This window comes from Eschrichtius robustus, chromosome 3 (assembly GCF_028021215.1).
Source record: "Eschrichtius robustus isolate mEscRob2 chromosome 3, mEscRob2.pri, whole genome shotgun sequence".
NCBI lineage: Eukaryota > Metazoa > Chordata > Mammalia > Artiodactyla > Eschrichtiidae > Eschrichtius > Eschrichtius robustus.
Window position 1 is genome coordinate 157,333,893 of NC_090826.1, and position 13,073 is coordinate 157,346,965.

General features: G+C 49.5%; 1 protein-coding gene across 6 annotated transcripts in view; it reads left to right on the plus strand.

Annotated features, from left to right (window-relative positions):
• SRGAP2 (SLIT-ROBO Rho GTPase activating protein 2) overlaps positions 1 to 9,292 on the plus strand; it is a 234,114-nt gene extending 224,822 nt beyond the window's left edge. For 2 of the 6 annotated variants that reach the window (XM_068541600.1, XM_068541601.1), the window contains exons 22-24: positions 3,229 to 3,267; positions 3,480 to 3,804; positions 5,919 to 9,292. In XM_068541600.1, the coding sequence (XP_068397701.1) occupies positions 3,229 to 3,267; positions 3,480 to 3,804; positions 5,919 to 6,302 (748 nt within the window). In that variant the 3' untranslated portion in view covers positions 6,303 to 9,292. Of the gene's footprint in view, positions 1 to 671; positions 1,114 to 3,228; positions 3,268 to 3,479; positions 3,805 to 5,918 lie in introns of those variants that run through there. The other 4 variants (XM_068541602.1, XM_068541604.1, XM_068541605.1 and 1 more) reach the window with 3 other exon arrangements.
• Positions 9,293 to 13,073: the final 3,781 nt, after the last annotated feature.

Below are 13,073 nucleotides of genomic sequence, written 5' to 3' on the forward strand. Positions count from 1 at the left end.
TGCTCCCCTGAATGACTTGCGACATCCCGCCTCACCCTCTGGCCTAACCGCCCTCTCCATCCCTGTGCTGCATCCCCCCACTTCCCGGCCCGACAGCTTGCATGTGCTCGTGGCTGCTCCAAGGTGGACAGGGCCAAGGAAACATCCACAGGCCTCGTCAGCAGGCCCAGGTCTCCGGCTAGTGGCCGTCACGCTAAGGACGGGTGTGCCCCTCTGTCCACGCAGCGTATGTCCGCTCAGACCTTCCTGGCCATCTGACTGCTGAAACTTTGGCCAAAGCTGTAGTCACTTCACGCAACTTGGTTTTGTACTGTTTCTCAGAGGTGCCTTCTCTTTTCCAATTCTGACTCAAATAATAGTCTTTGATGTCTTCCTTGGCCCTTGTCTGTTCAAAGATCCGAAGTCTTGTGCATCTTCTACCAGGTTCACGTCACCCCAGATGGTTTATCTAGATATCACGTGTCTGTTTCTCCCTCATCCTGCATTCGCTCCCCTGGAGGAAAGGAGACCACTACCCCCACCAGCACCCCCAAGGAAAGCTTTGTCCTGAGCTCTTTCGTCACTGTCTAACCCCCCAGCTCCCTTTTCTCTTGCCCTTTCACACCAGTAGAAATAATTTGCCATTTTTTTTCCCTATTGCTTTGGCCCTGTGTATTATCCTTCCCTGTTAGTCCCTTTGCAGATTCCCACTTCTGTCCAGCAGGCTCGTAACTGTGCCCCCCAGCTCTCACAGTGGCTGTTAGCAACATCCTGGGGTTTTAACTCCACCCACACCTGATCTGGCCGTCTAGAGGGATTCCACGCCTGTGTGCTGCTGCCTCCCCTAGAGACATTCAGGTTATTGGAGAACTAATCTCATCTCAAGGGGCCAGACACCAAGCCCCAAAGCCTACAGACCTCTTTCCGCCAGACCCTGAAACTTGGCCCAGTGCCAGCAGGATGACAAGCCCCAGGGCGCTCCCGATGAATATGGATTGGAGATGATGTACAGTTTTTATTCCCCTCTGGCTTTGGAGGAATGAAATGATTTGCACATTGAAAACCTGTTAACCGTAGCCTCTGGACACTGAAACTGGAAGGAGAATAAAAGATGCTTGTTGTTTTTAAACTGCACCAGGTCGCCCAGATCTCTTGGCTTTTTTCCAACCAGAGGGTAGCAGGGGGAGTGGTTGGGGCACATGTTTCTTTTCCATCTCTTTCACCCTCTACTTAGTAAAGTAGCTGATTCAGCTCACTTGGTCAGTGTAGTTACAATTTCAGTCAGATGGTAAGAAACATCAAGGATTTAATTTATTTCCCTCCAGCATAGTGCCCTGTTGGGGGGGCCAGCTAGTACAAAGTTAACTGTGGGCTAATGACATTTTCTTCATTATTTACAAGTCTACGTTAATTATAAGCCTATAATCATAAGGTTGTAAGCCTGTAATTAACCCAGAAACCAAGGCGAGGTTGGTGGAGAGAGAGTTAGCTAATTAGTCGGGTACATATTTTTAAGCCATCATATATTTGTTGCCATTTGTACAAAGGAATTGTAGACAGTAATACCTTGAATAGTCAAAAGAGGAACATCTGGTAGAAAGTCAAGGCGGTTCCCGTGAACTCCTTGGTTGGTGGTATCAGGATGGGGTCTTGGAGGACGTGGTCTGCCCAGACACCAGCTGGTCCGTGGGTGAGCAGCCGCCCCCCGGGATGTCTTGCCCTTAGGACTGCTCGGCCTTCGAGCCACACCTCCTGCCCCACACAGCTCTCCTCCCGAGCTCCTTCTCTCTCCTGAGTACCCTGGGTTCTCTCTCACCCCTGGACCTTCACATCTGCTGTCTCCTCACCTGGTCGACTCCTTTCCCTTCGAGACTCAGTCCGAAGATTTCTTTTTAGGAAAGCCTTTCTGACACCCCTGAATTCCTCAGGGCTGAGTTAGGTGCCCTTATTCTGTATTCCCAAGGCAGTCTCAGGACACAAGCTGCGCTTGGATCTCCCACCAGGCTAAGCTCCTTGAAACCAGGAACTCTGTCTTCCTCCCTCTATATCCCTGGGTCCGGGCCCACACCAGCCACTCCATAAATCTGCCTCCTTAGCAGTTTGGGCCTTGTAAGTCAGCCCTTCTCACAAGAAGGAAAAAGGAAATCAGCAAGGAGTTATTAGGGTGCAGCCTCTCAGTTCAATTCCACACGTTTACTGAGCGCCTCCTGTTGTGCCAGGTACGCATGCCGCTTCTTCAGGGACGAATAAGGTGATCCCTGGCCTCGGAGCTCACAGTCGGGCAAGGTGAATACCACAGAGACAAGTCACTAAAAAGTGGTTCCATAGATGCACTGAAGGAACAGAAGGGGAAGTGATCAAGTCTGCCTGCCCATGGGGGAGGGAGGGCAGGGAAGAATTTGCAGAGGAAGAAAAGTCATTTCAACTGGACCTTATAAGACTCTGCGAACATCCTTTATCCACTGGAGAGTGGCTGACCCCCAAGGCTAAAGCTGCTGAGCAGGCAGCCTCACGGAGTGGCTACTGTGTGCCAAATCCCGAACCGGGCCCCGGGCATGTATGATGAGGAAGACCTCCGCAGTGGCCCTGCCCCAAGGACCAGCTCCTTATCTGCAGGTCCTACCCTTTCCCTTCTTCCGTCCCCAACTCCCACCTCAGCCTCAGTGGCCCTTAGTAGATTCAAGTTCAGAGCTGCCCAGCTGCCATCCCAAACCAGAAGTGTCATTGCCTCTTAGATTAGGTCCTATAGTATCTGATTCCAAGAGATAATGAAATTATTCAGCAGTGGGCAACACCCATATGAATAAGATTCTGCCATACCATTTCATCTGAGAGCTTTAGTGGTCTGAAACAGATCGGCTCAGAGCCAGGGTTCAGCCCAGTGCTGGGTGACTTAGGGTCACGTAGATGTATTTCCACCCTAGAAAATGCACAAACGTGGCCCAAACTCTGCAGCATTGCAGCCTCTTGAAAAATATTCTGTTCCATGTCTGCAGAATAAGCAACAACAGCCTCTTGCCAAAGCCCAAAATAATTAGTCTTGTCAGTGGACTAAGAAACATGCTAAAATTTGGAAAAGTCAACTCTCCTCTTACCAGCAACTCCCTACCTCCTTGGTGATGGTGAGACTTTTTCTCCTACCTGGGGTCTGGGGCCTGCTTTCTGTTCAGAGCAGGTAACGGAGGGTACCTTTTCATGAATCTGTCTCCCATTAGAAACTTTTGCTTAATCAGACATTTTTCCTAACAGCACCTTACATCTTGAGAACTCAAAGCCCACGACCACCAAGTAAGTATCTATTTCTCCTTTGCCCAGGTCGGGGGTGGCAGGGAGACAAAGACATGGAGAAAGCAAGGGAAGTTGACATAGGAGAGGACATGCTCTGTGTCCTCTCCTTCCAGAAATCCCTGGGTGCCAACATCTGCCCGTCTCTCACTAATCCTAGCTTCCTCGGAGCCAGGGCTCCCTGATCACACCGCCCTTTCTGTTTGTCATTGAAGGCAAAGGAAGCGGCCAGAATCTGGGAGCATCCGCAAAACATTTCGGAGCGACGGCCATGGGCTGAGCAGTTCCCTGACTGATTCCGCCCCCCCGGGGGTGGGGGCAAGCTGCCGCCCATCTTCCCAGCCCATCCTGAGCCAGAGTCTCCCCAAGGAAGGGCCAGATAAGTGTTCCATCAGTGGGCATGGGAGCCTCAACTCCATCAGCCGCCACTCATCCCTGAAGAACCGGCTGGACAGTCCACAGATCCGGAAGACGGTGACAGCAGGCAGGTCAAAAAGCTTCAATAACCACCGGCCCGTGGACCCTGAGGTCATTGCACAGGTAACTGGGGGCTCTTGGACAAATAGCTACCACAAGCCTACACTTGTCACTGCTGCTTAGTGCAGCCCATGCTCATTATGACGGCACTTGAAAGAGAACGGTGCTTTGTACATTATACACTGAGTTCAGGGACTGTTAGACAACTAGACCCGACAAGATGGCTTTCCAAGAAATTTGTCGATCCCTCTCTCCCCAAAAAGAACTTGAAGACAAAATAAAAGAAGACAGGCTTCTTACTCATATATGGGCTATTTGCAAGCCCGTTGTAATTTTTAAAGCCAGTAGTTACAGATTGAGTGTTTCTGATAGAATCCATTCAGCCCAAGTTTTGAGTCTTGAGACCCTGGTAGATTTCAGTGAAGCTGCCCGAGTGGTGAGGCTCAGAGGTAGTTCTGGCCGCATTTTCATATCAATGTGCCATCCTCATCATCCCTGAGGCTAATCTCTGGTCCCTAGTGATAGATCAATGATCAATCAACAATCTGCTCCTGGTCTTGAAGGCCCCAAATTACTCTGCCACTGGGCACTCCGGTACCAGAAAGGTTTCCAGCCCAAGCCTCCAGAGGCAGTGGAGATGAGCTCCCTTGCTACAGGGTCTTCCTTCCATGTATGCATCACACTGACGAGTCTCTGTTTTCCATGAAATATTAGAGATCCAACCCCACCTCTAAAAATACGACTCTCGGGGCCACTCCAAGCAGTTCACTCAGACGTCTCTCCCAACTCTATAATTTTCATTAGACCAGGTAGGAACTAAGGACTCATCGTTGCCCTTTTATGTCTCAACTGAGTTGAGATTCTCCTCACCCCAACTTCCAGGGTAGAGGCTGGTGTGGCCTCTGTTGGCTTAATCACGGTGCTCTGCTTAGGGATGGTGTACCTGGCAAGCACAGTATTAAGCTACGGGCCTGAGATGTCTTGCTTTGCTAGCCTTCTGTTTCTGTGCCTCTCCTTAAGCTCTTGGCTGCAATCTGCCTTGCACCACGGGAATCCTCCCAGCTCCCTCTTTGGCCAGGTGTTAAGAACATCAGAATAGCTACATAACTGGGACAGACTCTGGCTGCAGAGCGGGACTGAGGAGGGAGATGGAGTTCTTTCTGCACAATTTTAAGGTTTGAGAACAACAGAGGGATGAGTGAAATTGAACCACTGTCAGCAGAAAGCATGGATTACCCTGTAGGGCAAAGAAGGCTTAACCAGGGGCCTTTGCTTGAAACATGCAGTCTTTCCATGTGAGTTTAATCCCAAGGGAGGAGTCCTGCGGTCGTCTGGGGGTGCTAGGCACAGTGTGTGGAGAGGTGGGGAGGGATCTGGGAGGTCTCCCTGGGAGGCAGCTGGCTGCATACAGAGGGTCTTTGGTTCGGCCTTGAGCTCCTGAGCTAGGACTGCTGTTTCCTAAGATCTGGAGTACTCCACTGTGAAACTCAATGGAGATTCACCTATGTGGACTCTGGCTCCCCCTCCTGGTCACTCCTTGGTCCCCTCTCATGGTGATGGGTGGAAGGAAATGGCTTCATCAAGATGAGCGCTGTGGATGGGGTGGAGCGGGGGCAGGGGTGTGGGGGTGTCCTGATGGATCCTCAGGGCCAGGGCTCTTGAACCTTCCCTCAGTCCTTGAGGAGGAAGGACTAACCCTCTCAACCTTTGGCCTTTAAAGTCCAAGATAACAAAGATCATACTTCATCTGTACCACTTATTTTAAAAATTGTTTATTATGTACAGTTTCAAACAAAAGTAGAATATGAATCCCAAGTACTTATGACCAAACTCCTGGCCACTCTTAGTTCATCCACCTTTCCTGTCCCTGCTGGATTACATGTCATCTCATCCATAGATACATCTGTGCATGTGTCTAAAACCTGAGGGCTCTATTTAAAAAGCATCTCAACCACTCTGTCTAAAGGGGGGAAAAAAACCCTCATGAGAATGAAAGTCCTTTTGCCCCCCTTTCCTCCCATTCTGAACATCCATATGTTCAAAGATTTTGGCCAAATAAAATCATCTGGACATCTCCTTACAGTTGGTTTCTCCATGATTTGGCCCAAGTTGTTGAAATAGGACCCTGGGGGCTTCTCCCTACGTGAGCCTCACTCTCTCCTTTCTCCTGTCCGCAGGATATTGAGGCGACCATGAACTCTGCCCTGAACGAGCTGCGGGAGCTAGAACGGCAGAGCAGCGTCAAGCACACCCCGGACGTGGTTCTGGACACCTTGGAGCCCCTCAAGACCTCCCCCGTGGTGGCCCCCACATCGGAGCCCTCCAGCCCCCTGCACACTCAGATCCTCAAGGACCCCGAGCCCACCTTCCAGCGCAGCGCCAGCACTGCTGGGGACATCGCCTGCGCCTTCCGGCCCGTCAAGTCTGTCAAGATGGCGGCCCCAGTCAAGCCGCCAGCCACACGGCCCAAGCCCACTGTCTTCCCCAAAACAAATGCCACTAGCCCCGGTGTCAACTCCTCTGCCTCCCCACAGCCCACTGACAAGTCTTGTACTGTCTGAGGGATGTAATTTAATTGGTCTAGACAAGGGGACTGGAGGGACTGACTGTTATTAAAATCTTCCTATTTAACTAGCTTGGGGACTTCAGTTGAAAATTAGGTTCTAAGTTGTTCTTGCAGGAATTAGCCTTCCCATCACCCAAAACCTTGAGAATGAAGCCCTCGTTATCGCCCAGCCCTCCCCCACCCTTCCCGCTACCCTCTGCTTCCCCCAGTTGTCGTAATCCAGCCAGCTACAGTACATACTGTTCTTAGGTTAGCCAGAGATAGGTTTTTTCCATTATCAGGTCACTGTGAAATCTGGCAAGGCAAGTCACAGGGCCGTGGGCTGAAGTCTCAGTCCCCTCAGACACAGGGGATGCCTAACCAGATGGTTGGCTGCTGACGGCCAGCTCTCAGTGGCATCTTGTTTTGGGTACTGAATATAGAGAATCATATACAGTTCATTCTCTGTTTTACACACACACACACACACACACACACACACACACACACACACACACGAGTTTTTCTAGTCTCTGGCATGTGTAGCCTCTCCTGGTCCTAGATAGACCGGTCTCTTTGTAAGCTATTGTGGCAGTTCACACAGGAGCCACCAGGGGTCTCTGTTTCCGTTACAAATCTCAACTCTGTCTGGGCCAGAGAACCTAGCCTTTGAAATCTCTCCACCGTGTGAAATTTAGCAGGATGGGACTCAATCCTGTAAACTCTTTGGGGTTGGGGGCTTTCTCTCTGTCTTCTTTCTATTGGTGTGAATTGATCATTGGTGTTTGCTTTTGCTCTCCTCCATTCTCTAGACTACAACCCAATCTTCTTACAGAACTTCTAAAGTTTTTCTGAATGTATAGACGTTTCTCGGGTTCCTATCTTTGTCTCTGATGGACCATTTTCCATTTAAGACATTTTCCTGTATAAGACAGTTTTATAGTTGGTTGCTTTTAGGGTAAAGAGGCTTAAGACAGTTTTATTGTGTTTTTGGCAGGTTTGGAAAAGGTAAGAAATGGGTCCTTCCTCCCAATTTTTTGGGTACTTAAGACATAAAATTCATTATCCTATTAAAAATTAAATTCAGCTTTGCTAGTCCTAAAATTGTTCCCAAATGAAAATTTATTCTGTTTATCCCCTAGTTGGGTTATTCTACAAGGCCTCTCTTCAGGGACCAGCGGGGGCTTAGGGAGCCCTAGTTAGATTAAAGAGAGACATTGCTCCTTAAAACTGGTCTTCATTTATCCAGACAAGGACAACTAAGAGAACTCTTCGCCCCACAGGCTTTAAGGTCTTTCCAAGGCCCGAATCTAAGAAAATCAAAAATTGGATGCTGAATATTTTGGCCTTCCTTTGGCTGTTTTTCTGGTTCACCTCCAAAAAGCAAAAATAATACCCTTGTCTGCTTTAATTTGCTTTCCAAATCTGGTGCCCATGGTCCCAGCTCCCCTAACATCATGCTATCCCAGGAGGACCAGGGCTGGGGGCAGTCAAACCCCAGGCTCATGAGTCTCAGACAACTACTTGAGTTAAAGCTGAAACTCATTCCTCTTCTCTGTTTTCTGGTTAAAGCTGTGCTTTTTGCCTTATTTTCCACAGTTTAGGAGAGATAACGGGTTGCCATTCAGATAGGAAAATCTGAATTTTCTTATCTTTGACCCAGAAAATCCTCTTCAGACCAACATTTTGAAGTTGGTAGTTGGCTCTATGGAAAGCGGTAGGATTTTCCTCCTTTTGTGTGAAGGAAAAGAGAAGCTTTGCAGGAAGTTGTTAGTTAGGTAAGTAACCTGCAACACCAGGAAAACCATACCAAGAGCCAGGAGGGAGAGATGAAGAACTCCTTCAGTGCGTGTGTCAACCTGTGAGAGGCAACCCACAGTCCTCCGCATTCTTGGCTTTTGTTGCTCTGTTTAGTGGCCTGTCCTTGTCTGTCACCTGGACTTACACAGGTCCTGAGCCAATAGGGGCCTTTCATACCCAAGGATCTGTTTCCTTGCTGGAAATGAAACCCTACCCTTCACTTGACATTCCTTTTGATGCAACTGGTCAAAATTGGTGCCCATACCTGCCCTTTTCCTCTTTTTCCGGCACATCCTTCTCTAAGAAAGGAAAGGCAAAGCTCCTTAATGACAACACCTTGGGCCTGTTCTGTTGCTCCTGCCTTGTTTCTCTTTCAGCCCAGTACATGACTTGCATTCACCATCCCCTCGGTCAGTGTCCATCTGCTGATTTGCATCATGAACTGGACAGTGTGTGAGAGGTCACCTGCTACCCCCGCTCTGGGAGCCGAGTTGTCTTCCCCTCTCTGGTGCTCCTGACACCTGTGAGATGGTCCTGTCCAGAGGACTAGGAACCCTAGGAGGAGAGTCCTTCTCGGCAGAGCTCATTGCAATCAACTGGAATCGAGGTTGCACACTGTGATTTTTACACCGAAAAGCCAAACGGAGCTGGCCACCCAGGGCCTAGGGAGACCAGTCTTCCTCAGATATGCTTCCTAAACCAGCATGATGCTTCGAAGAACCCCAGTCTGCCCCTGGAGCCATGGATCCTTTTCCCGGTGTGGACTCTGATGGTCAGTCTTTGGGAAGCAGAAGTGGGGCGGGGCTACCAGCATCCCAATTTGGAAAAGAGGAGTTTGCAGCCAGCAGCCTGTAAACTGGAAACACTGGTCTCAGCCAACCTCCTCAGGGTGCCCTGGTTTCTCCCCAAAGAGATGAGGAGAGATGATGCCAGCAACAGGATGAACAGACCACTGGAAGGGCTGGGGTATATGTACTTCACGTTCAGAAGAGAAGTTAGGTCTTCCAGGGAATTGCAATGTTGTGGCGTCTGACTTGTATGTCACGTTTGTGTAAGACGGTATATTCTTTAAAATAGTGTTGATAACTGGAATATTGTATGTATGCTTGGAGATGCTTTGTGTGAACCTAAGACTGTCACTCAACAGATGTTGGATTGGGGAAAATCCAAAGCACAACTTCGAAATAAAATACGTTTTTAGGTTTCGATGCTGCAGTTTATATCCCTTCTCCACTCCCTGAAATCTCCAATCCAGGAGTCCCGCTTCCCAGGAGGGATTTTGATTTGTCTGTGGTTACGGAGCCCTGCCTGGCAACAGAAGGAGAGTTGGGGTGACCTCAGGAGCCAACCGTCTTCTCCCTCCCCCAGCAAGACACAGCAGAGGTGCATTTAGAATGTGGATTTTTTTTCCCCCCAGCATTTTCATTTAGCCCATGTGTGGAACCTAAGAGATTGTGTAGCAGGTCTTCCCGCTCACCATTGGGCAGTCTGTTGCCATGAGAACCATTTCCTCCCCAGAATCCACCTCCCCTGTTTTCAGTGAGGACTGTTCTCATTTCTGTCACTAGTCAGATTTCCCCATTTGCAGGAGTGGAGCCTGTGCAGTTGCTTGGAAGCTTTGTCAGCCACAACTGAGGGTGACTGAAGGTTTTATTTCTTCCACAACCAAAGCCCTGGGTCATTCTGCCCTTGGCAGCCCCCTGCCTCTGGAAGCAGAGCTTACCCGTGTGTTTGTGCTGTGGGTGTTGAGTACAGGGGTGGGGTGGGAGCATACTGAGAATGCTTTCTCTCCCTTAGATTTTGATTCTAGCAGATCATATATTCGAGGGTGAAGTTATTCAAAGGTGATCGTTTGAAATGCATCCTGGAGCCCCTAGGGCCCACACTTAGGTTTCATGGGCTTATTCTAATACCAGAGGCCCCTGGGGTGGATCAAACCTCTCATACCCAATGTTCAGTGGTAATACAAGGAATCCTACCCCAGACACGTTACATCCTCTCCTTAGGTTTGCCATTGCCATCTGTTATTTGTATATTTTTTATTCCACTTTCTCACGCCCTTCTAATGTGTCATCTTTTCTCCCTCCCTCACTTTATGGTGGAGCTCCAGCTTGATCTTCTCTCGCTGGTCCCTTGGTCTTAGCTAAGTCAAAGCTGAGGCTTTTCTGCCACCCTGTGCGGTGGAACGTAGGTGACGAGCTGTGAGATGGAGCTGGTGCTTAAGCTGTGAGCAGAGGACCCCAGATCCTTTTCAGAGAGTCCTAAGGCAAAGGCGGGCTATCCTTTTGGGGTACTCTTAACTCATCTCATATATTATGATGGGAGCTTGATGGAAACCAGTGACAATGAACACAGTCAAAACAGACCCATTCAATCCAGATAGAAACCAAAAAAGGAGACCAGGTGGGTCTGAATTTAGGAAACGGTCTTTATGATGATCTAACCTAAATGTTTTTATCCATAGGCATATGAAGCTTCCTTTTACTCAGGAGTTAGAAACCCTGGCATATTACATATGCCAAAGACTCATTCGTTAGTCAGTTAAGCCTGACCGTGTGCCAAACACTGTCATATAGTATTGAACAGAGGAACAGATAATGGAGCTTTCTGGTTTCAGGGAGAACAGATGAATAAGCAAAATAAGTGTTACTCTAAAAATGAAACGATATAATAAAATAGTGAGTGCCTGTGGGAAGAAGTAGTACAGTTAGTCAAGAATTCTGCTTGGCCTGGTAAAGTTGAGATGACTATTAGACATCCAAGTGGAAATATCAAGTAAAGTCTTGGATATATGAATATGGAGTTTTAGGGACAAATTTAGGAGCTATTGCATTATAGATGTACTCAAACTATGAGATCCCCCAGGAAGAATATACAAATGGAAAAAAAGAGAAGGTCCCAATAATTCGAAATCTAGAGGAGAAGAAGAAGCCAGCAAAGAGGGCAGATGGAGCAAGTGACAGAAGTAGGTGTCTGGGAGAGTCACAGAAACCCGGAGAAGGAAATGTTTCAACAACGAGGATCGGCTGGCAGATGCCTGTGGGGTAAGATGAGGCCAGTGAAGAAAGGTCACCCTTGTCAATAGCACTTGCCGCACAGGGGAAATGAGCTGATTGGAGTGAGTTGGGCAGCACGTGGGTAGGGGGAGTCGAACTCCTGGCAGCTCATTCAAAGGCTTTGCTTTGAATGGGGAGCATCGAAAGGGGTCAAGGGCCCAGGTTTCTCTTTTTACAATGGACAATGTTGAGGCGTGTTTGCTCAAGGGCAGGACCCAGTAGAATGAGGGTGAAATCACAGAGCACAGATGCAAGGGCCAGCAAGGGCCAGAGAAGAGGCGCTTCCTCACTTCCTCCATCTCAGGGGAGGGAAGGCAGGCAGTGGATGTGGGGTGAGAAGATGAGGGAGTTCCCTCTTGATCGCTTCTTTTATTTCAGCGGAATTGATTGCAAATCCTTTAGCTGAGAGCGTGGGAGGAAATGGTGAGTAGAAGGTCTGAAGGGTTAAGAGAATGAGTGAAATACTCACTTTTCCATACCAAGAAAGACAGTACACAGTGGCCTGGTGCTGCACCCACTGCATCTTTTCCCACTGCCTGGGGGTGGTGCCAGGTCTGGATGCAGGGTTTGTCCCTCCTTCTGTACTCAAAGCTCCTGGCCAGACCTGACCTATGAAGGGGACAAGGAGCAGGGCTCCAAGACCTCATCACTCAGCCCTTCAAAAATGTCTGGGCACGCTGAGTACACACTGCCCACCTCTTCCACACACCCACCGGCCCTTGTCCTTCTTTCCCCTCTTCTTTAAGGCACTGGACAGGTGAGGCAGCTCTGACAAACAGGCTCAAGCCATGTAGGGGCAGAAAAGGCACCTAGTATTTATTCAGGACCTACTGGGTAGCAGGCACTGCATCTCATTTTGGTTTTGCACCAAGTCAATGAGAAAGGTTGAGTGACTTTCTCAAGTCAAGACTCAGACCTCTGACTGTAAAGTCCTGCCCTTCCTATGACACCACTTGGCCTCCCTCTGGAGAAGGCAGATGTGAGCTTTCTCCCTGAGAGCTGCCATCAAAGACCGCCCCCCCATCCCACCCCATGCCTCTGGTCCTAGTACTACCTCTGAATTGCCACTTCTATTTCTATGACTCCTCAGAGCCACTCAGGAAAATGTGGTGAGGCCTCTTATAGGCGTCCTCTTCCCCTCAGGAGCCTGCCAGGCTCCTGTACCTCCTCAGATGAAACAACAGACATGCTGCCCAGCTCGGGCCAGCAGCTCAAAACCATAGTCAGGACATTCATTCATTTTGTCCACACAGAGGATGTGACCTCACAGAGGATGCCCAGCAAAACTTGGTCTGTCACCACACACCAGCTCACCGCCCACCTCGTACTTCTGTGCCTCTGCCTGTGTTCCCACGACCTGGAATGCCATACCTCCGACCCCCTCTTCTCTGCCCAATTCCCCTCCCTCCAAAGGCTGGTTGAGTATCTTTTCTTCTTGCAAGCCCTTCTTGGTCATCAGCTGCCCCTCCACGCTGCAGTCCCCCTCTACCAGTCTCACAGAATCACTCCCTGCTGAAGTATATCTCATAGCATTCACCATGCTGTCCTGAACCCCGGCTTCCTGGCGGAGGGGGTGACTGGGTCTCCCCTTTGTGTCCTTGGCACACAGTGCCTGCTTCCTAGGAGATGCTGGACACACTGTCATTGCACTTCAGGGTGCTTAAGACGCTGGGAAAGAGAGCGGGCTTGATGCAGAGAGAGCAGAGTAGGGATTCTGGTGAGGACCAGGTAGGTTCGTCGGGGGGGGAAACGAGGAGAGCTTTAGCCATAGGCTGGGTTAATGTCGCACATCCCAGTGGCTCAAAACAACAAAGGTTCATTTCTCACCAAAGCTACACGTCCCTTGTGGGCCAGCAGGGGGGCTCTGCTCTGTGGTCACTCGGGGACCCAGACTGAGAGGGCAGTCATCACATCTAACAGAATCACACTGT